Source organism: Anas acuta, chromosome 1 (assembly GCF_963932015.1).
Source record: "Anas acuta chromosome 1, bAnaAcu1.1, whole genome shotgun sequence".
NCBI classification, from domain to species: Eukaryota; Metazoa; Chordata; class Aves; order Anseriformes; family Anatidae; genus Anas; species Anas acuta.
In genome coordinates, this window is record NC_088979.1 from 32,014,410 (window position 1) to 32,037,899 (window position 23,490).

The window sequence follows — 23,490 nt, forward strand, 5'->3', positions numbered from 1 at the left end:
ACGTCTGTAATTCCTTCTCATTCTTAAGACCAAGGAGTAGGAAGGCTACCGAGTAACCATCTGTTTCCATCAGAAGTTTACCTATTCAGACAGTCTGAGTGCTGAAACAGTAACCCCGGCAAACCCGGGCTCTGTTCTGTTAGGAATTTAAAAATTAACAATTTTAACCCAGGTCGTTTGTTACTTATAATTGGTGCACTGAAAAAAAGCAATTTCCAGCAACTGTTTAACACGCTACTGGAAAGCGCCCAGGCCCCACATCGGTGACCACAAACTGAAAAAAAATACTTCTTTTAACAAGCCCTTCCATATTAACACACCTGTTTGGGTTTATATTTACCCCAGGCCCCACTTTTAACACAATCTGCACCCGTAATTCTCTCAGGTCATCCAAAACCCCTTGAGTACATGAACAGCAGCAAGAGAGATGGTTGAAATGAGAGCTTTATTTGGTATTTTCATATGAACTCCACTTCAAGAGCTTGCCGTACTCTGCCCTTGCGACTGAGAAGTTGTTTGGGAAAGCAGCTGTTTGGTTTTGCAGACAACACTCAGAGTAAAACAAATGCTTGCGAACAGCCCCACGGTTCCTTCCTCGCTGCACTCTTGGTCAAGCAAGGGATCCAAACCTGGTCTTCAGCACGGGGGCTGCGTGATGCTGCCTGCTGGTTTTTAACACAGTCTGCTTCTACGTGCACAGCTAAAACCAAACCTGTGCTTGCTAACGTTCCCCAGGATCCTCTTGGGCAAATTTATCCTCTTTCAGGTTACTTGCAACATTTTTATTTATTTTGTACAGAAACTTTTATTGGAGCTCTATCCTGAAACATTTCCCAAAGCTAGCCTCATTCCTCACGCAAACGGCTAACACGATCTCCACGTTGAGGAGCAGGCAGAAGGTAAGAGGACCTGAGAGGTGGACACAAGAGGCCGAGAAGATGGGGCTGACACAACTGAAGGGCCAGCCGAAGGGACACGGACAGCTTTTGAAGCAGCAAGTGCAAGGAGTTAAGGGCCGCGAGCGCTCCGTGAGGAATGCAATGAAATCTCTTTCAAGAAAATAAACCAGAAAACCAAAAGAGCAAAACCAGCCAAAATAGCTGGGGATGTGCTTCTCCAGGACACGAGGCGAGCATCCTGCTGAGGCTGGGAGGTGGAGACACCGTGGCCTGCGCAGGAGAAGACCAAACCTTCTGGAGAGCTCAGCGGGGATGAGGGAAAGTGTACGCACAGCACGGCACAGCGGTAAGAGGGAGATGTGCATAGCTAGGACTACTGGAGGAAGATGGCTTGAGGAAGACCCCAGTAATAATAAAAAAGTACGAGGAGGGGGAGGCACGACTCAAAAAAGCAAACCAAGGAGGCCAGGCAGCATTAAATGGGTTTTTACTCCCCTTCTAAGGTGCCAAAATATGCACTGGAATTACATTATTTTCAGGGAGGGAAAGGAGAAATGCTTTTATAGATGCCCAGGTAGTGAATTTAATTCAGATCCATGTCAGGACTTGTCCTCCCATCCTCTCAGTCCGAGTATTTAGTTTGAATGGTGCAGCAGCAGAGGGTCAAACTACAAAAAACATTTTCTCTGCTGGGAAAGTCTCCATTTCATTCTACAAATACCCAGGTGCGGGGTTAAAATTTGGCTTGGCCTAAATCGGAACAAAGATTACTCTATAACCTGGGTTGAACTGAGCAGGTGCTCCCTGCACAGCTCCTGTCACGCTGAATTACACACCAAGGAAAAAATCACCTTCCCTTTTAGCCTATGCAACATACGTGCTTCTAAAAGCATCGTCAACTTCAGGCGGGCCTCCTGTCGAAATGCACACAGCGGAGACAGGCTGCGAAGCTCTCCTTCCAAGAGACAAGACTGGTGAAAGGTGATGCAAGGAAATGAAGACAGTGCAGTGAAGTGACTTCAAATAAAGCCAAGGATGTGGCCCTAACTCAAGGTGTTTGCAAAAAACCAACATGTGAGTGGATAAAAACAGGCTGTGTGATAGAAAACAGATTAGCGAGAAAACAAAACGCTGCTCCTCTGAAACAGCAACATTCCTTTGCAGAAAGTCAGTGCAGCCCAAGGAAGGATTAGCAGATGAGGAGCAGAACTGTGCTAATACCTGGAGGATTCCTATGGCAAATTCCAAAGGCAGAAGATTTTGCAGGGAGATAGGGCAGAAGGGAGAGCTATCTCTGCAGAACAGATGCCCTGGAACACCAGGGTCTGCCCTAATTCTCATACAAGGCTGCATTTTTGTACACAAGAGAAAACATTTGGTTTAGACACTCACTAAGGATATCAAATGACAGCACGGTGCAAAATTAAACAGTGACTTTCTAAGTATCACGTTGGTTTCAACTGGCTCTTATTACACTCGAGGGCCAGCAACAAACTGCTCTCTCCAAACTGATCTGCAGAGGCAGTGGGGAGAGAGGAGCTGCAGTTCTGGTGAAATCCTGGCTTGAGAAGTCACATCAGCATTAGTTAACCCAACGCAACTCGTGGCGAACAAAGAAAACATTTAATTCTTTCCCCTAAGGTAAAGACTAGCTTTGGTTTGTCTGTGAAGCTCAGCACTTGGCAAAGACCTTTGGTTCACATTGCTACTAGCAGCAGCTCCTCGAGGAAACGAGCCTGGAACACTTCTGTTTTCAGATGTTTTTAAACATCTGCTTAAGCAATTTAGTTACAGGTATCTGGAATTACTGCCTATGGGGATTTTGATATGACAAAACGTTTTAAAGAGAAAATGACAATTTTTTGGGAACTTCACTAAGAAGGGGAAGACGTCCTCTTCAGAGGATATTAAAAGTGGAGCCCACAGAAAAAGAGCACTAGTAAGTAATAAAATCATTTTGCAGACACATCAGAAAGAAATAAATATACTTCAGGAGTAACAGAAGGAGGATGAGTACAGCAGGGCAAAACAAAATCATTAAAAAAACAGTTTCTTGAAAGGAAAGAACAATCAGCTGCTAACTCAGCAGTCAGCAATGGCCAAGGAGCAGAAAGAGCTGGTTGAACTGGCAAAGCACAGGGCACCTGCAGCAGACAGTGTGTAAAAAAAGGCAAATGTGGCTTAGGGATGTATCAAGAATTATTTACAATATGCTAAGGAAGTGTTAGTGGCATCACACATGGTCTCATATGCTTTAACATATAGTTTAGGCAACCTCAGACTGGAATGGAGGAAGAGAACTGCTGGTAGAGCATGGTTTTTAAGAAGGTGCTTAAAGTGTTTATGAAAAAGAAACCTGTCAACCTCTCCATGGTAGAAGGGGAACTTCTGTTCTAGCCTTGCTTACGAGGTCTTTCACGTGGAACAAATGTGTGTATTCCTGCATCTCCTGGACTCTGAGAGCATCCAGTGGTCACCTGTAGCTTTCAATGAGCATGCAGAGCTAGATATGACAGAAAATGTTCAAACTTTTCAAAACAAACACCAGAAGAAACACAACCCTGACAAACAAGCATGTATGATTAAAACCTACACTCCAAAACACTTCTACACACAAAAAAATGTCACACCATAAAGAGAGAAAAAAAAAAGGACCTCAGCTTCCCTTGTAATGTATGATAGACCAGATTCCCACTCCTTTGCCAGCTGGTCTGACAGATTAGGTTTTTTCCCCCAAGAAGTTCAAGCTCAGCAGTTACCAGCTGTATTTTGCTGTGGCTGGACTCTGACAGCTGCCTTAACTCTGCTCTCTGTTTCTGACCAAGACTCTCCTGAGCCAAATGCTGTGGGCTTTAGAAATGGAGGTGTGTTTCTCAATGGTTTCGTGATTTCAGCCTTTTTGGCTCTTTGTTTGATACCTAGAGAAGCAGGAAAGTAGAGCTGCCGTCTAACGCAGCCACTGAATCTTGACGATGCTAAACGGAGACAAAACTCATCAGATTAATAAGTTTAACTTAAAATCCTTTAAAAAAAACACCTAAGCATTTACACTGCCAACTTCTAACAGCCCGAGCAGACAGCTTGGACAATTCAGCCACCAGCTCCACTCACTCATCTTTTATTTTCCTCTCCTGTAGCACTGGGAATGATGAAGCTTCGATAAGCTTAGCCCCTCCAGCCTAGGTAACACTACTCAATGTGTTCCTCTTGCCAGCAGAGGAAAACCACCCACCTCAAAAAGGATGTTGTACGCTGTAGCAGGGCTAGATCTTTGGAATATTTTTTCATGACAATACCATGTCATTGCTTTTTATGAGGAAAGAGACAAAAAGGAAACAAGACCAAAACGAAAAAAGAAAATGCGATGTGTAAAAAGAAAGAAAAATCCTAGAAGAAACAACAATAAACCAAAATGCATCAGGAAGAAAGCACAGAAAACTACTACTTTGACAGAGGTGGCTCCAGAGCTGTTATTAAAAATCAGATTCATCAGGTTTAAACCTTCAGCAGAGCTCTAACAAACTGATCATGCATGTACACAATTAATTTATTTTAGAATACCATCAGAAATGAGCAGCACCGGTGTGACTAACTCCCCTAAAAACAGCTTTCAGTTTATCTACTTGAAATGTTGGAACTCTCATCGCCTACTAGTTTGCAAGCAATTAATTAGAGGTTAGTAAGCACAGTACTTTTACTCATTAGTTAGGAAACTACTCCACATAGATTATCTTGGGGGGTGATTTTACTCTCTAGTACATGCCACTGATCCAGTTCTGGTGTAAAAATAAAAGGTCTGTATCATTTTTTGCAGATTAAGCATTAGCACATTGTCCCATACCTAGAAAAGGGGTAAAAAACCTGACCAAATGACAGCATACACTGAGCTAACTGAGCTTAGATGGCATGGTTGAAACAAAACATAAAACTATTTACAGTATTGCATAAGTAATATAGCACAAACTTCCATTCCAAATGCACTCACATCAAAATAAAATAAAAAAATAGTACAACTCACATACGTTTTAATACCTATAAATCCTTATTTTCTATCCAACATTTTCTTTATAAAAGCCTGTTTAAAATATTAAACTTTTGATTCTCTCCAGCCTAAATGGAATCTAAAATGATGTGTTACTGATCGCTTAGTCTTTGCCTTAAGTTTCTGGATTTCCCATTTTCAAATTTCCTCTTTTTAAACGTCGGCACCCCTTCTGCCAGGTCTCCAAGGGAGGTAACTGTCTTCTCTGTAAATATCACCTGGGCATCTTCGGGAACCTCTAGCACTGGAGCTGGCACGTTGTCACTCTCTGTACTAGGAAGCTCCAGGTCCACTTTTTCACTGGAGGGAAGAGAGGGAAACATTAAAGAGTTAATCTGCATGGGGAAAAGAATACCGTGTACAACAGACAGTGATATCCATATTTAATCATCAAAGCAGCTTTGAGCTAGATGCGAAGCCTTCTAGCCAAGATCATCAGCATGACAGAGATCAAGAAAAACATTGTTTCTTTTGTGTGAAGTGCCATAAAAAAAAATAGAAAAAAATAAAAATAAAGATGTTGAAAGATGGTGGCCAGTGAGTAATTAGCAATGGTTTGCTACTGAGTAGTTTTCCTCAGGTGTCCGTCCCCAAGACTGTGTGTGACAGAGCAGAGAACAGGCCTACCAAATGAAGAAACAACCCAAAGCTGGGAGAAGCAGCTTCAGAGCACAGGATCACAGCTAATAATCAAGGACATTGTCCAAAAGTTACGAGTTTTAGGGGGTCGGTGGCAAACACTGTGTTCTAGAAGGATAACCAGAGGCATGAACATAAAATGGAGAGCAGCTGAACACTTGGCAGAAATGATCCAGATCACAAGACAATCGGAATCACAGCAGCAGCATAACACCACTGTGAAGAGACACCCTTAAGGAGTACATTTGTATGGACCGGCCAGGAACACAGCCATCTTTCAGCACTGCTGAGTGTTAGTTTAGTGTCAGCTTGTGTGCTGCACCCGGTGTTGGCTCCTCTGCTTCAAGGATCAGCTTGAGCACCTGAGCAAGAGCCATGGGCATTACTGCAAGTCCAAAAAATGTGACTGTGGCAGTAACCCTAAAAAGCAAATCTCCTGAAAGTGGTTAGCACTGCGTCGAGTCTCAACTGCAAGCAACTAATGAACAACCACATGTCTTCCTTACACGTGTGTTAAAACACAGACTGATATATGTAAGGTTCAGTAGCTGAAAGCACTTTTTATCGGACAGTGCTTTCCAAAAGCACTGAAAGAACTTACCAGCTCTGGAGTCAAGAAGTGTTTAGCTGACCCAACACAGGAGGTGTTATGGGAACTTATCAAGCAATATTATTATCTCCAAGGAAGTGTATCTGTGCTTAATTTAATCAAACAGTGACAGAACTGTACCTGCTGAATAATTGAAAACTAAAGTGCTGTGTAATGGGGTAAGAATGAAAGGAAAGATTCATTTCCTTCTCCCAAAACTGTTTTTCCAGGCTCCTAGAGGGCACTGCAACAGGAAACTCACCACAAAAGACAGTATGCTTCAGAAAAAAATGAGCAACCTCAGGCATCGTGCAGTAAAACAAACCAAACCAGCCAACCGAAAAAAAAAAAAACACACACACACACACAAATCCTGATCAGATGCAAGTCATGAAAACATCTGCAGTGCATCAGCTGGACATGTGAGAGAGAGACAGCTTCCAATTTAGTATTGGCATAACCAGATTACATGTTTTGTCTTTCAACTCCTTACTTAAAGCATTACAGAAAGTGTCTACCAACACATTATGACAGCATCCAGTACTTATCCACAGTGACAGCAGAAGTTGTTTTAGTGCATTTTGTTTTGTTTTGGCTTTACTTTATTTTGAAGTTAGGGATCAAGCAAAATGAGAGCTCAAACAGAACTCTGTTACTACAACGCTGGGTTAAAGACAAAACAAATGTGTTACAAAGGGCTGTGTCCTTCAAGTGAGCAGCCAGAATCAGTGCAGCATCATGAATTGAATAATTCACTGCTTGTGGAAACAGCTCAGCCCACATTAGGTAGAATTCACTTGGGGTCTTCAAAAAGCACACTCACGTCAGCAACTACTGATCTGACAGGGAAGAGATTCAAAGCCCTATGATCAAGATCAAGATCTTCTAGGGCCCTCAGCAACCTGAACTCCAGGCAGAGGTAGCCCAACTAACCATTTATCGGAAAGAAAGAGAATTTAGCCTGGAAGCTGGAGGCATTGAACAAGCTGCCTGTGCTGCTCCGAGGCTGGAAGCAGTTAAAAAAGCAGCTACAAGAGCTGGAGTCAGCTGAACCCGATTGTTGAAAGAGACAATATATAAGGAACGTAAGCTTAGAGTAACTACGTTTAAACAATTGATACTCAGCCTCTGAGGAAAATGATGGATGACAACTATCCTTAAAATCCCTTCAGTTTACTTTGTACTTAGGGTGAAATTCTGCACTGAAACAAAATGCCACTGCTATCCTCCATGGAGAGCTATTACTTTAAATAATCTCCAAGAAAAGGGTTGTACTTCAGGCTACATTCCCAATAAAAGCTGTGGTAATTACCAGAAGTCAAGAAGAAAAAAGATTCAGCTCCTGAAAACAGATTCCGGAAACAAATGTTATGCAAATTGCTGTGGTCAAAAGATACTCACCCTGATTCTTCTTCTTCTTCCTCATTTTTAATTGATTGCCATTTTCCATAAGGATTGTCACTGGAATAATCTTTGGAAGCTGATGCACGCTCTTCTTCCAGATTAACTTCCCGCCATGTCCCATAAGGGCTTAGCTTTTTAGCCTTGGGAGATTTCTCTTCCTCTGATTCATCATCTCCTTTCCTCTAAAGAGGAAAAAACCCACCTTAAGCAAAAATGCCTAAATAAAAACATAACGTAGCTTTATTTTACATCTTTTATTTATCATCTACTATTCGTAATTTTCAACCAAGAGTGATTTGAAACAATAAAATCATATTGTAATAAAAATCTTTACACTTTTTTCCTTGAGCTTTCATCTCATACACAGTTGAAAAAAAAAAAAACTGTCATAGCTGAAGTTATCAAGGGGTAGACGATTACAGCTTACTTAAAAACAAGAGGCCAAAAAAATCACATGCAAATTTCAGTGCATGCACATACACAATTTGTACCTAACATGTGGTGGTTTATAACGATGCACAGTGATACAAAAATATGTATTTTAGAATTAACACCTGTTTAATTAATACAAATTATATTTAAGCCATCTCTGCTGGTTCTGAACTACCAGTTCCAGAAATCCACCTGACCCAACCAGAGCCATAATCATACCCTTTATGTGAAGTTTCAAAACTGAAGACAAATACACACAATTGATTTTGTTGTGAGGGCTGCCAATGCCAATTAACTTTTTGGATTATTTCAGGGATAAGACAGTCTACTCTCTCAGAGTACATCACACTTGCTGCAGAATTCTTCTTCAAATTGGCTGAAGAGAAGTTCATGCTCTGTGTTCTGGAACAGTGCCACTAATGTGCCAAATAACTTCAAATAAGGATTAATTTCACTATTCAAAGAAGTGCGAGCTCCTACTTTCAGTCATAAGGTTTAACCTCACCACAATCAGTACAGCCTATCACAAGAGATGAAAGATAAGTCATTTAATACTAGAAAGTGAACACTATATGTAAAATAAATCTAAAGAGAGAATTTACCTTGGATTTTTTTCCTGGACTTTGTGCTTCACTTTCACTGTCTTCCTCACTGGAGTCCGATTCAGATGCTTTGGAACCTGTTTCTGCACCCTCTTCAGAACGCTTGCCGCGCTTACTGTTCTCATTTGAAGATGAAACAAAACCATCAGGTTTCTCCCACGTGGACACTGTCCAAGATATTTGAATAATTGCATTATTTACGTATCTAACTCTAATCTATTATTGCTTTGACAGCATCACCTTTCAGAAGGAGTACTGCCTTATATACAGCAAATAATTTAGCACAAGGCCTCTGCCTTTGCTCAGTACATTTTTCTCAGCAAAGATACCACCATGACAACTGCGTTCACTGTTGATAAAGCTTGCTTTAATTAGTGCTTAAGAAAAACATCGTGCATAGCAAACCATGGTCCAAACATCTCTGGTCCCTCTCGCCCTAAAACAGGGCAGGCCACCTTTGGAGGTACCCATTTGATTTGTGTTATCCACTGATGCCAAAGAAAGGATGAGGTAAGGAATGCTAACTGTGAGCTTCTTAGCTTTCAGGGCAGATAAAACCTTCCCCCCTGCTACTCAGCTCAGTAAGGTCAGGTCTCTAATTAAACAGCTATCAAGCAAACAAGGGAATACAAACATTAATTTGAAAAGGCAAAAATATCTGTAGGATACGACCACGTTTTCAATTAGAAGGTAGTATTCCAGCAAATATATTGAGAGAAGGTATTTAAATAAAAGTGAAACAGTGGTCTTTAAGCCAGTTTTAGTAGCAATAAGGTAAAAGTATACCAACATTTAATATATAATGTTATATAAGCTTTCAAGTGTAACAGAACTACTATTTTCCCAATTACTTTATTTCCAAAGTAACCCCTAGCAGAAAGCAGCACTTAAGAAGTATGCTTCTAAATGTATCTCGAGGAAGTAAAGGTGTGAAAAATTGACAATGGGTGGCTTACAACTAACAAAGCAGTCTCTTAAGGGTATTGCTGTCATCTAGCTTTAGACCAGTAACTAAGAAAAATAAAATATCACTTTTTTAGGTATCACATATAGTTAGTGGATTAAGGTGCAGCCTTCTGAAGCATGATTCATAGCAGGAGCTAAGCCGAGAGATACTGGCCTCCTAAATTATATGCCTGAGATGAGACACTACGAACATTCCCCTTGGCTAACAATTTGTCTTTTCTTCAGAAAATAGGATTAGCGTTAGCAGAGCTGACAAGTATTTCAAGCATTTGCAAGATACCTGCAACTAGATAAAAATAAGGGATCACTTTGAAGTCTCACAATCTCAAGTTTTACCGAATATAATGATCATAAAGACATACTTAAGTGCAACGTGTCCGTGAAGAACTTAAAAAATGTTACAACCAAAAGCATAAAATGTCTGAACTTCGAAGGCAATGTTTAAAAATAACCAGCAACTCACTTCCCTCTCAGAAGAGAAACCACAAATCATTTGAGAAGAGAGGTGGCATGCTGAAAAACTGAAAGGGTTTTGTTTTTTCTTTCCTATTCTTGGCATCATTAGGAATTCCACTTCATACCCAACAGCAGAAGGAAAACTCATAGCTGGCATTCACTTGCTCTCCAGAGAGGCACTGTTGACCATACCTGATTTGAACAGATTTAGAAAACTAATGCCTGTTCTGGGGGAGTTACCACAAAGTTCCCCAGGCAGGGAAAAAAAAATGGGGAAAAGAAACAGGGGCTCTGATTCTGGATTCTTGCGTCAGTCCTCTGTCAACAAGAGGAAAAGTTTAGGAGATCCTAAACTTCAGCTCCATACACCTGGTAAAACAAAATCCTATCCCTTTGGGTTTCCAAACTAAAACTTTAATACATATGTAGAAATGAAGAACCCATACCTTAGAGTTGTAAGTTAAAGGTTTAAAAAAGCCTACAAAGCACAAATGTATACAATCTCATAATACATTTATAAAGCCAGCACTGAGCGAGCTAAGCAACAAGTCTATTTCAACTAAGACAAGAGCTTAAAAGATATAGAACTGAACAGTGGCCTTAAAATACAGCTATTTGCAAAATAAAATGCTGCTCTGAAAACCCTCTGTTCTGAAACAGAGCTTAACTCCTTACCTCCTGTTTGTGTGTTATAGTAATAGGTATGACCATCTTCAGTGACACCTTCTACCCACACTGCTCCCTGAGAAAAAGATACAGAAGCTAATTAAAAACAAAGACTTTTAAGGATCAGCGAAAGAATCACTTACAAAACATAAGACTTCATCCCTTTAATAGTTTTGCTCATGATAATTTTACTGTTTCAAAACCTGTCTGAAGCTTGAACTCCTTAAACTCTTACAAATTATTTCCTTTGACTCAAATGAGGTTGAATTGCTTATCTTTAAAGAACCACAAATCCATATACACATTTTTTTCAAATAGTGGATAATTACTATGCCATACAGTTCGAATTATGATATAGCCCAACATTTTATATGTTTTTGATTTTCCAAATTCACATCTTAACTTGTCATTTCCCATTTTGTTCATTGTCTTAAGTAGAGACTGAAAAATCTCTCTGGAAGTCTTGCAAGTTTTGTCAGGGCTATAGAAAACCAGTATCAAGAAATACTATCACTGAGTAAACAAAAGCAAACAAAATAGCCTTCTAAAATTTATTCCAAAGTACACATTCACCAGAAATAATTGAAGAATTAACCTTTGCAAGAATGCATGCCAATGAATTTACTTGATTTGGAAAAGCACCAATTTCAACAAAACGTTGATTTTTCATTCTGATTAATCAATGCAGGAGAAATGTGGCTGAATTTGCTGCTTGTATGTCTTTGTGGATGCGTAATTAAAATAAAAATTACTTGCAGAATAAATAATCATACATTACATGAGTTAAGATCTTTGTTAAGAACCTGATTTCAGCAACACTTACACATAAAACTTTTTCACTGCTCCTTAAGTACTAACATTACTCACTCCCCTGTACTGGGCAGGACTTCTGTATAGCTTCATCACACATCATTTTTGCATTAATAAAAGTTTCTGTGTATAGATACACGCAGAGATACGTGGATTTTTCCACACACATTCCTATCCATTTGCTTAATACTCCATTAAAACCTCGTTTTTCTTTTTAAAACAACAAATTAAGAAGTTCACATCCGCTCTGTAGAAAACTACATAAGGAACAAAAAATTATGCTGGTTTGTTCAGAGGAGGCAAAAGCAAGAAAACCTTCAGTGATCAAGTTTCCTCAAGTTTTTGCTCTCAAAAGTTTCAATGTGATAGTTTAAACATGAGGGAAAAAAAAGGAAAATTTATCTTATGTAAGTCGAAAGAGGACAAAAGACTGTACTTATGTGCAAGCTATCCTTTTTGTTACAGTTAGATCCTGAGGTTTAGGTTTTCAGCAGGTATTTGACATTTGGCACTCTGAGCATCCTACTACATAAATGCCAACAAGCATGACATCAATCTAAGTGAAGCTGTAGGTAGCCTTCACCACGCCTTTCATTGCTCTGTTCTCTGCACCTCTTGCAAAGCCTGAGCAGCAAGCCAACCTGGTATAAAGCAAGGAGGGACCATGAATCTCACTTGCACGACAAATTGCAAACATGCCCTTTAATTTGTGGGAAACGTGAGTCCTTGCTGAAGATCTGGAACATTCCCAGTATCTTTAGCTCAGACTAAATAAGGGAGCAATTAAACGCTCGTTTTCAGCAGGAGCTGAAGTAACTAGAGACACCACAAAGTCACAGATCAGGGCGAGGGAGGAATGGCAAAATACAGCCATGTGGCACGAGAGAGATAGCCGAGGCCGAAGGTGCGTATTTATGATACAGCTGAGACGAGCTAACTTCAGACTGCTGCCAAGAAGGCAGCTCCTTCCCTCCTCCATCTGGTCTTCCTGAACGGGCAATTCTGACTGCCCAGAAGGCTGATTCAAGGAAACAAGCAGTAACCTAAACTCCGAGGTTTCCACTCCCTGGATGAGTTCACTGTCAGGACAAACACACACCAAGGACCATACACGATCAGTCACTGGACCACCTCTTTCAGGGGAAGGCTGGCTTAAAAATACTGCAAAGCTACGCCTTGACAGAAAAGATAAAGTTGAAGACCTGGTTAACAAGATGGGCAAAACTGCAGGGGAAAGAAAACAGAAAGTTGGAGTAGCATGTGTTGGGCAGCTCTGACATGAATAAACACAGTATAAAAAAAAATCTGTTTCTGAAATAAAACCCTGTCTTAACAGAGAGAGAGAATAAAGACAACGAATGTGACATTTTGTAAATTGATTCAATTTCCTAAAAATATACACTATTATAACCAGTTTTTCCTCAGTCTGTAAGTACCCAGTACCAAACAAAGGCTACCTTCTAAGATACAACAATACAGGGTGACAGAATGTCGAGCATTCTGAAAAAGACAGGATTTTTTGCTCTCCAACAGAAAATCCAGTACTAGCAGACAACAGTGACTTGAAATCATACTGCGCTATTACCCTTATCTTGAAAATGGGAAAAATTTAACACCACTTCATGGGAATGTTGTACAAATAGTGCTTTTAATGTTGTGAAACACTAAATTCCTGGAGTGAAAAATATCAGGGGAAAGTCCACTGATGATGATAATAAATGTATTATAATAATAAATATAATAAATAAATATAATAAATAGTCTTTGAACTATTCAGAAGGTTTGCCTGTCCCTTAAATCAGGAAAATACAGTAAAATGCTAAAAGGTTGCTTGCAGATGGCAACCGTGCCACTAAGAAACCTACAAAAAGGACAAATTATCATATAAATGTACCCTAAAGCAAACACAAAAAGATATTTTTTCTTTACTACTGGACAATGTAGCCTCTGTGTTTTCCACGCAGTGCTAAAACACAACACACAAACACACACACATTTCTTCATACACATAACAAACAGCTATTTCTCACTGAGCAGTTGTGAAAAAGGAAAAATTCCTTTTTTCTTTTAAGTGTTAAAGATTTCTACATCGCTGTGGTAGAAGAAACTCATGAGCTATAGTTCAGATCTGATGTCTCTTCAATGCTCATGTTCCATCTTACTGTAAAAGGAGAGGAGAGCTACAAAAAGCTGAACAGAATTTAATCAGAGCTTTCCATAAGCTTTCAATTCAATGGGCTAATGCATTAAAAAAACATTCTGTAAAAACATAACCATCATTATCTCTTCTCTTGATAATTATTAATGCAAAAAAAACATGTACAGTAGAATTTCAATTTTCATCATGTCATAAATGATCCTATATACTTACATTATGTTATGTTTCCTATGTTTACTAAGAGCAAACAATTTATCGTCTGCAATCAGGAGAGACTTGCAAATTGCTCAGCTCATTTCTGGTAAGTGTTTACAAGGGCAAAGAAAAGTACAAATAACAGTGTTTGATTACCGTTTGCGAATTTTTAGAGTTGCCTTGGAATCCTTTAGGTTTTTCCCACTGTGATTCTTAAAAAAAAAACAAACAAAAAACAAAAGCAAATTTCACCCATCACTCAGTCCTGATCATGTTTAACAATATAAAAAAAACAAAGATCTAACCGCTAAGATACTGATATGTGCACCCATCGCAAGTGTAACATTGATCAAGGATAATATATGTTCTGATGGAATATATCTAGCTGTAGTATAACAATAAACAAAAGTGTCATAATTACAACTGGCTTTATCAGAACTAATCTGCCAGACTGTTAGATTCTGGTTGACACACAGATACTGGAAATTTGGTACAAAAAGGTCTTTTTTTTTTTATGGTAGCATAGGTCAGAAGAAACTGAACACACAAGATTTTTACCTTTTGGAAGTTACCCTGTAGAAGGAAAGACTAAACTAAATACTGAAGTCATCTCTAAATTTATAAGAAACAGTTTATGTTCTCATTAATCATAAAAAAGGGTTGCTTTTATGCTCTAAAGTGTAACTTTAGAGTATGAAATATAAGCTCATAACACATCGCTCCTCAACAGAAGTCAGTCTGTTAGATAAATCCTGTAAATGTGGAAAGAAACAATCAGAGAACAATTCATAACTGCCCTCATTTACTTGAGCATGATCAATGCCCAAATAATCATCCAGTTCACTTCTCATTCCTGATAAAGCATTTTTAGAAAAAGCACAGCTATCTTTTGTATATTTAACCTCTGAGAGGCTAACATTTTCCAGAAACAGTAGAATTACTGTGTTATCCCATTATTATTAAGAAAAAACAAATACAGCCTCAAGTTCCGGATGCCTAAGACTTGATTATTAAGTATCAAAAACTCCATCTAATTGTTCAGATTTTAATAATCAGCTTCCTACTGAGATAGCGGAAGCGTAAAGAAATGCAGGTTGTCTTTAGTCATTTGTATGCTATACGTCTATCTGCATTTGCTCCTCACTAATTTTTACCTCCTGTTTTTGTATTGTAGTAGTAAGTGTAGCCTTCAGGAGAAAGTCCTTGCACCCACTCCTTCGTTTCAACTTTCGGTGACTCTGAGGCGCCCGGAGATGTCTTTTTTTTCTTTTCCTTCTTCTCTTTCTTTTCTTTCTTTTCCTTCTTTTCCTTCTTTCCTTTATCTTCTGTTGTGCTACTCAGTGTTTTACTCAGCACTGAACTGGGACCTACCTCATCTTAAAGAGAAATAACACTCAGTTAAAAAACAAGAGCATTAATCTGAGTTTAAATATTAGTCACTTATGTAACAGCAAATAGGAAATTTTGTTCTTAGGAGTATTTTTAGTCATTAGTATTACACTCGTAGTAGCCAAACTGAAGAGATTACATTCAAAGAACCTTTCATTTTAGCAATACAATAGTGTTACAAGATAGTATCTTCCTTATAATAACTTTTGATATTTGATATCTAAGTATCAAAAGATGAATAATAACACACAAACTGTAAGAATCCACAAGCTCTGACTAAACCCAAAGAAACTAAAAGAGTCTTGAGGAAGAACTACTGCAGGAGCTTTAAACAACAACTTTTTAAAAAGGACAATACATCTTTGCATTGACTGAACAAAGGTACTTGCTGAACTGCAAGCCGAGTAGCAGATTTTAATCTCTACTACTTGATACCAGTGCAAGTCCAAGTGCTCCTATTTGATAGGAACTTTTGTCTCCAAGTGGTAAAAGTGAAAAATAAAATTAAAGGAAGCTGCGCTGCTGATTCCAAGTACTAACTACTGTTTTTATTTTGTTTGTTTTGTGTGTGTATGTGTGTGTGTGCTTTCACATTGTTTAAATGTTCCATTCCAAACCAGATTGTTCCATGCACCTGAGGACACCATAGCTAAAAACAATCTGTACTGCAACTTCTACTACCGGCAATTTGCAGGCTCACATTTCCTTTTTTTTTTTTTTTTTTTTTTAATAAATAAATAAATAAACAAGCAAACACAGTCCTGGAGGCCTAGTCTCATATTTCTAAAACCTAATTTAAGAAAAAAAAACATTCCTATTCAATATTCTTTCAATTTTGTCTTTAATCCTTTGGCAACTATATGAACTACCTGGCTTGATTCCAAGCCTTTTCAAATCCTCTTGATATGCTTTCATTGCAGCCTCCTCCATTGCTGCAAATTCTTTTGACATGTTTTCTTCTTCTTTTGCTTTTTCCAAGCTTTTCTTTTTAATCTAAAAGAAAACAAAAGCCCAAGAGAATAAATTAAGCAAGTCTGATAATAAAAGTGATTAAATATATGTATTTGTGAAAGTAAGATAATAGAGTTACCTCACTAATTCTTTTTGCCACATTTTCTTTATGATTCTTTCCTCTTTCATGAAACTCTATGCTCTAAAAAAATAAGAAAAAACAAGAAAAATAATACATCCAATTGTAATTTGTTGCAGCTAGTTAAAATTTAATTAGACTAAACTTAGTTCAACAAGCCTAAATGTAACCTGCTTTGAAAATATTTCCTCATAATAAATTCAGGAACACTACAAAACACAATACAAAACTTATGAAAAAACAGTAACGCTCAAAAGTTTTAGTATAAACGCTCATATTCTGTATTTAAGAGATTTAAAACTTCAGAAATAATAATACTCAGCACGTATATTAGAGATGAGTAACATGGAATTTGGGTTCCCTCTCTATGCTATCCTAAGTAGCACACATTTTTTTTTTACCCATTTTGTTGGTTTTTCTGCAAACTTTTAAAAACATTGTGGTCTATTTAGCATTGCAAACATTAGCTATTGTCCTTAATTAGATAATTCCCAACTGTAGAAAGATCCTATGAACGTAACCAGTCTCCAGGCCCACAAATCTGAGAGGGAGAAAAGGCTCAAGTTGGGTAAATGAGGACAACAGAACAGTCTGCAAGCTAAAAAGCTGCCAGAAAAACAAACAAACAAACAAACCCAGTAGAAACTGGAAGGAGTTCAGAAGCTGTACAGGTGTGACAGCTGAAACCCTCATGTGGTTCACAGAAAACACATCTGATCTCACTTAGGTGTTCAAAAATTAGGTGCCTGAAGCTGACCTAGTAACCCCAAATTTCTTTGCACAAACAGATGTGCAGGGGATGCACATCCAGATGATGATTGACCGCTTCTGAAAGCAGGCTTATAAGTTACCTAAACACCCTCCTTAATGTATATTTCCCTTTGCTGACTATATAAAAGAAACCTAAACCAATCAGCTCACATCTGTGCTTCTGAGTTACAGGTATCTCATTGTAAACCAGATGAAGCTCAGCTCCAGGAGTACCTTTGGCATCAAGTCAGGAGGGCAGAACTTATTTTTAAAGTGAGAAACCAATGGGTCTAAAAAAGGTGTCTTGCAAAAGGTGTCTGCAAGTCAGAAACACCTTTCTTTGACCCAGCAACATTTCTGTGGGCTGTGTGAAATGAAAGAAATTTCCTTTAAGTGCTTACAGCACTGGCTGTACCAGGCCTGCTATATACAAACAGCATGTAGACCAGGTTTTGCTTTCTATTTGCATACTAAGGCTAGGAACAGGCATGGACAAAGTTTCAGGACAGATCAAATGTTCAGTTACAGGTCCTGAAGAAAAAGCAGGATCAAATATTTCACTTCTTCTCTTGCACTGCCAAGTACAAACAGCACGCACCATCTTGTGTGCAGGTACGTGGCTCTCACGGAACACATCTTAAATATCACAAGTACTACACAAACATTTCTAAACAGCACAGTTCATGTATTAATAAATTAACACGTGATTTTATAGGCCATAATTCAAATTCTTAGTATTTCAGAATCATGGACTTAGCAGAGAGGATGATCGTACAGGTCTGTTGTCTGCTATCCAGCACTTGCAGTAATCGCAGAACTTTTTGGGCTGAGATTTCCAGTAATCGGCCCTGGGGAGAAGGAAAAAGAGAAGATGTGCAATCTGAAACAAGAATCAAAGCCACGGGTTGTAAAATACATAGCCTCAGAAACCAAACCGAGTCGCTGTCTTTGGGTGATTGAGTGCTATGAGGATTTTTTTTGGTGTTTTTATTTTGGGGCTTTTCTTTAAGCTATGGCAAGCAAGCAAGAATAGTTGTGTTGACTACAGTGGTTCATAAAGCACAGCTCAGTAGCAAGATCTACCCAACTGATCCTTGAAGACTGCAATATTTTATTTTTTTTTCCAACAGAGATAATGCTGTGAGGACCAGAAATATAAGACAACACAAGCCAAAGCTAAACAAGCAGCAGCAGATACCTTTATTCATCACAGACCTGTCAGAAATGTGCAACTCGTGCTGTTTTTCATTAAAAAATGCATACAGAAATGCTTCTCAGGGTAAAATTTTGATTTAATGTCAAAGCCCATTTTGGATACTGTCCTCAGTGAGCCAGGCAACACAGAGGTGTGGTCCTGGACAAGGTGAGCTAAGGCGAGGAGTCCCAGGGCAGACTGGGACCTGTGGGGTCCCAGACACAACAGCAAGTGCTTTGGGTGTTCCCGTGCGACAACGTGAGCATTTCTGAACCAGCCCATTTAGATAAGAAGTTGTCTGTGTGTGAGAAAACACGGGGAAAACTCTTCAGAGCTCAGAAGTTGGTACATAAAAGTATTTACCAGTAAAACAAACAAGCCCTCCCACGATTAGATAAAGGGTGATTCGTCATCAACAACCTCTTTCTAATGGCAGACGAGGGTTTTGCAGAAATAATTCCACGTCTTGTTGGCTTGCAGGGACAGATGCAATGCCTTGGTTCAGTAGAAAATATTTCAGCAACAGATTTTATTTTTTTCAATTAAAATAAAAGGAATAAGGGGAAAAAATAATAAAAAAAAAAATCAAGATGACATTGAGGATATTCAAGATTAGTCCAAAAAAATGGATCTCTGCCTTCCACTTCAAGATCAATGTACACAATTTAAGGAAAATACTTCCTGACTTTTTAATTCAATGAAAACAAAACTTCTTCCACACGTAAAAATACCACCCCAAACCTTTCATGTGCAAGCACATCTTTCGTAACAGAAACAGACCTGACTTCACTCTTAAAATTGAAGCAGAGAGATCAAAATATGCCTCCCCACCAGTGCTTAGTGTAAAAACACGATTTCCAAGAGGCTGTGGCTATTTAAAGTTGTAAGTATGGTGAATCCACTCTCCAAAAACATTTCAACCTGTAAGCAAGCGTGTTAGCAGCACGCAGCTTTCCGAGCAATTTGCTGGGAAGCCAGAAAGCAGCTGGGCTTCCCCCGACTTACACAGAAATCCTCTCATCTCTACACAGTGGACTTTAAACCTGGGTGATTACTTCGTCACACATTTAATTAAAAGGCTTTCGAGATCCATACTCCTGGGAAATATGCCTGGGAAATCTGAAAGTGGTTTGAAAAGCAGCTGAGTGGGAGGGAGAGGTTCAAAGCTCAGAAATACCTCTAGGGCCTTGTTCCTCTTTGGACTACGGCTCCTGAACTGTCCCTAAGTTCTTTGACATCACCCAAGGTGAATTTCCAGCTAAAAGCTGCGTTAACTTTCCCAAGGCAAAGGTCATCATCACATCTGTCACAAGCCCCTGTAGCTACACAGAGCGATCACTGAGAAACCTGAGGCACAGCTGGGACCTAAACACAAAACTCAAGGCCTTGGCAAGGAAAACTTTTGTCTTCACCTCCTGTTGGTGTTGCTGAAGATCTGAGATGGTAAACACAATGCTGTGCAGTAGACCTGATATCATGGGAACCTTAAATCCTACTATTTTATGCTTAACAGAGTTAATTGTGTAAATTACAGTCCCAGATCTGCAACTTAGGAGTCTCCTGAGTATTATATGCTTAGATTTTCCACTTGAGCTCATACCACTCAAAAAAAAAGAGCAAGCTCATCTTAACTACCCCTCAAATCCCATCTGCCACTGTAATAGGGCCGGAGCCTGTGACATACCAGCAGGGCTGCAGGAAGATCCCTCTTCAGCAGGATTCTGCCAGGATGCTTCACAGGCTCCGCTCACCAGCCTGAAAGTTAATCCTGCTTGATAACTGGTCAAATATGGGATTTTTTTTCCAGTAATCTACCAAATACAGCCTTGAGAGTAGATGCAGTTAAAATACAAAGGTCCTTAAATTGTGCGAAAATCAAGGGGATCATTTTATTTTAGAAAGTCCTTGCAGGTACTTTTCCTCGGCACAATTAATTCCTTGGGACATTAGAATCACACAGCCTGTGTTAAAATATTCAGGTTGTGCACTCCTGCCCACAAACCGTGTGTTTGGGAGACCACAAAAGGACCAGGTTCTGTTGACAACATGCAGAAAGCAACCTGAGGAGCGACTCCAGCAGTGCCGGAGTCCAAGGCCCCGAGCTCTCAAGTCAGAGCCCCCTGTCAATACGTGAGCATCTCCTCCTAGGCAAATTATTAATGCTTTAGCAGACAGTGCAAGCAGCACTTATATTGGGAAGAATTAAGAAACCCTAATAAAGACACTGTCTTCAGCAAAGAAAAGTTTTGACAAACTTTATTGTGAGACTGGGATGGAGGTTTTGGTTCCTACCACATGCTGCCTGGAAGAAGAAAAATAAAGAAGAAAAGGGAGGACAGGGAATAAGAACTAAATGTGTCAGGTGGCTCTGAATACAAGGAAAAAAAAAGTATCTGAAAACAAGAAAAAAAAATAATTTGGCCATGTAAACAAAATCTGGAAGTATTTGCTTTGAATAGCTTTGTTCTGAAACACCAGACTTGAAATCTGGCAGGGATGCAGAGGGACGTGTATCAGGGATGTATCTGTCCAAATTATCGGCCTTTAGGGGGAACGACTTCATACGCATGCTCAGGGTCTTCTTTGGTCTTAATATCTGCAAAGTCTGAAGATTTCACACACAGTTAATATCTTCCAGCTTTCTACAGGTTTGAGCACTGAACAGCCTAGGCGTGCATCATCTTCTTGAACACAGATCTTTGTGTGTGAAGTGAGAAATCCCCAAATCCTAGCTCCTGGCTACATAAAGATACGAGAATTCAGACTAGCTGATCTAGTCTGATGGTCTGTAGCAGCCACTCAACAGGGCACATTTTTCAGAAATACTAATAAATTCTCTTGAGGAACACTGTGCACTTCTAAAGCAAAATAATACTTCTGAAATTCAACAAAGTAGAAAAAAAAAAGAAAAAACTCCACACATCTCACAGCAGAGCTTCTGCAGGGGAAGCCGTTCGAGAAGAGCTAATTTAATGAAAATATCTTTCAGTCTTTCTGTATTGGTGAGCTCTCAGAATGAGAAACTAAAATCATTAGGGATTGAGGCCTTACGGGGGGAGCCTAAAGCCAAGAGCCCGAGCCAGCCTTTGGCATTAAACATCCGAGGTCAGGAATATCTACTGAGAGCAGAGGTCTGCTGCTGCAGATGGAGAAGGATCTGGGCCATGTCAGGGAGAGTATGATAAGAATTAGAAGAGAGAGAGAGAAGGTGAAAAAAAAAAAAAAAAGTGACAAATTGGGTCAAGAAGCTGTTTGGGTATAAATTTAGCAGGAGCTAAAATGACGAACGCTGCTGCACCTACTGTGAGTCTGCAAGGCAGGCTCCAGCAGCTGAACCACCAAATACTTCCCCACCAGATCTCAAATTTTGGATCCATTTCGTGTGATTTTAAGGAGAAAAAAGGATATTTTGAAAAGCAGGAGAAGCAAGCAGATGTCATCTGACTTTCTTAGGTCACACAGAGCAACCCCTGCGTTTTGCACCCCCCTCCCAGAGGCGCCCAAGCATCAGTAGGTGTTTCCTAAATATTTTAAGTGGCTAAAAGAGGCAGCAAAAATGAAGAAAAGGGGGGTTTCTTCCACAAACTGCAGCCGGAGCTGGAGGTAGCGAAGAGACCCGGCAGGGGGAGAGCTCCCCGCGGCGCTGCCCGGCCGAGATAAGGGCGGAGATAGGGGCAAAAGGCAGCACAAACAAACACCCGGGGGGCCGGGGGAGCAATAAGGGGACAGTAAAGCTGCAGCCTGAGCTCTCCCCAGGCTGTTTGGGCTCCCCCAGCCCCAAAGGGCCGGCTCCAGCCCTGCCCACCCTCCCCATCCCCGTGCCCGGGGTCCCGGCCGCCAGCACTCACATGGCCGCCGCCGCCTCTTCCACCGCTGCCCTCCGCCGGTGCCGCTGGGGCGGAGCGGGGCGGAGCGCGGCGATGGGAGCCGGGAGGGCTCAAGCCCAGCTCTGCTCCACCCGCCCTTCATCATCACCACCTCCTCCTCCTCCTCCCCGCTCCTCCTCCTCCTCCTCCTCGCCCCCCGGCCGAAGGCAGCGCCCCGCGGGGAGCCGCACGCCCAGGGAGCCGCCGCCGCCGGTGAGTGGGGGGGGCGCGGACGGGGGTCGGCACCCGGGGGCCGCGGGTTCGAGCCCCGCCGCCGCTGTTTTGGGAGGGGGTCGCCGGCCCCTTCCCCGCGACCCCCTGGCAACTTTTGGCGGAGTTTGGGGTGTAGAAGAGAGTGGGTGCTGGGTTCTCCTCCCTCTTCTTCCTCCTCCTCCTCTTCGTCGTCCTCCTCGCCCCGCCGCCGCCCTGCTGGCAGCCTCGCCCCGCCGCCCTGGGGCTCGCCTGTTGGGTGCCCCCCTCGGCCGCTGCCTTCCTTCCCTCCGCTAAAAGTCGTCTCACTTTTGCCTCCTGCCCTCTCGATACTGTGCGAAGTGTTGCCCAACGCCGCTGCGAGACCAACAAAATAAATAAAAAATAATAATCTTAATGCATCGGCTGCAGCTGGCGATGTGTGCTGCTGAGGGCGGAGGGGAAGCCTGGGCAGTGAGTCATGAATTTAAAAGGCCCTCTGCTTGTTTATTGCAAAAAAAAAATAAAACAGGGGGGTGGCGGATTCAACATGTGGGTAATAAACGGGGACATTTTAAAAAAAGTGACTAAATTCCTAATAAAAATGATTAAACGAGGGGTAGCAGCATGTTCCTCCCTGCCCCCAGCTTGCTGCCGTAAGAAGAGGGGGGAAGTAATTTTGCTTTTTTTTTTTTTCCTGAAGGGGAGGGCTTGCGGTCAGGCTGTCATAGCTGACTGCAGGAGTTATGCGTTTGTCAGCATTTCCATTAGAAGTGTACTTTTTATGTAGTTTACAACTTGGTTATAAAAATATGCGCTGGGTTGAAACTTGGTCAACGGCCTCTTCTCCAGAAATGTCTCTGAGGCAAACTTTGGGATGGTTCTGCTTAGATGTGAAGTGGAAATCCGTGGAAAATACAGGATTTTGTGTTTCGCTGAACTCTAAAACTTTGCTGCTCACGCACATAAATGCATTTACAGCTGTTAGCCTGAACTCGGTTTGTGTTTTATTTTTTATTTTTTTCCCATGCCAAGTATGCTGAGTGAGGGAAGGGTTGAAAAGCTCGGCCTCTGCAGGCTTTGGGGTCGCTGTTAGGGCCTTAATTAGCTCAATGGAGGCTTGGTGAAGCCTCTTAACGGAGGCTATGGGGGC

At 40.7% G+C, this 23,490-nt stretch overlaps 2 protein-coding genes across 2 annotated transcripts in view; one reads left to right on the forward strand and one right to left on the reverse strand.

The window, feature by feature from the left end:
- Positions 1-426: 426 nt before the first annotated feature.
- Positions 427-22,270, reverse strand: WBP4 (WW domain binding protein 4). Its single transcript, XM_068675593.1, has 10 exons — positions 22,131-22,270; positions 17,863-17,935; positions 16,338-16,400; positions 16,117-16,240; positions 15,013-15,234; positions 14,015-14,070; positions 10,705-10,771; positions 8,608-8,774; positions 7,571-7,755; positions 427-5,241 (listed from the first exon to the last, which is right to left on the reverse strand). Coding segments are annotated over exons 1-10 (1,167 nt in total). The 5' UTR covers positions 22,133-22,270; the 3' UTR covers positions 427-5,033.
- The window catches only part of ELF1 (E74 like ETS transcription factor 1), a 74,389-nt gene continuing 73,117 nt past the window's right edge, over positions 22,219-23,490 (forward strand). The window contains exon 1 of the mRNA XM_068675521.1: positions 22,219-22,361. The gene's annotated coding sequence lies outside the window, so the exon portion shown is untranslated. The remainder of the gene's footprint in view (positions 22,362-23,490) is intronic.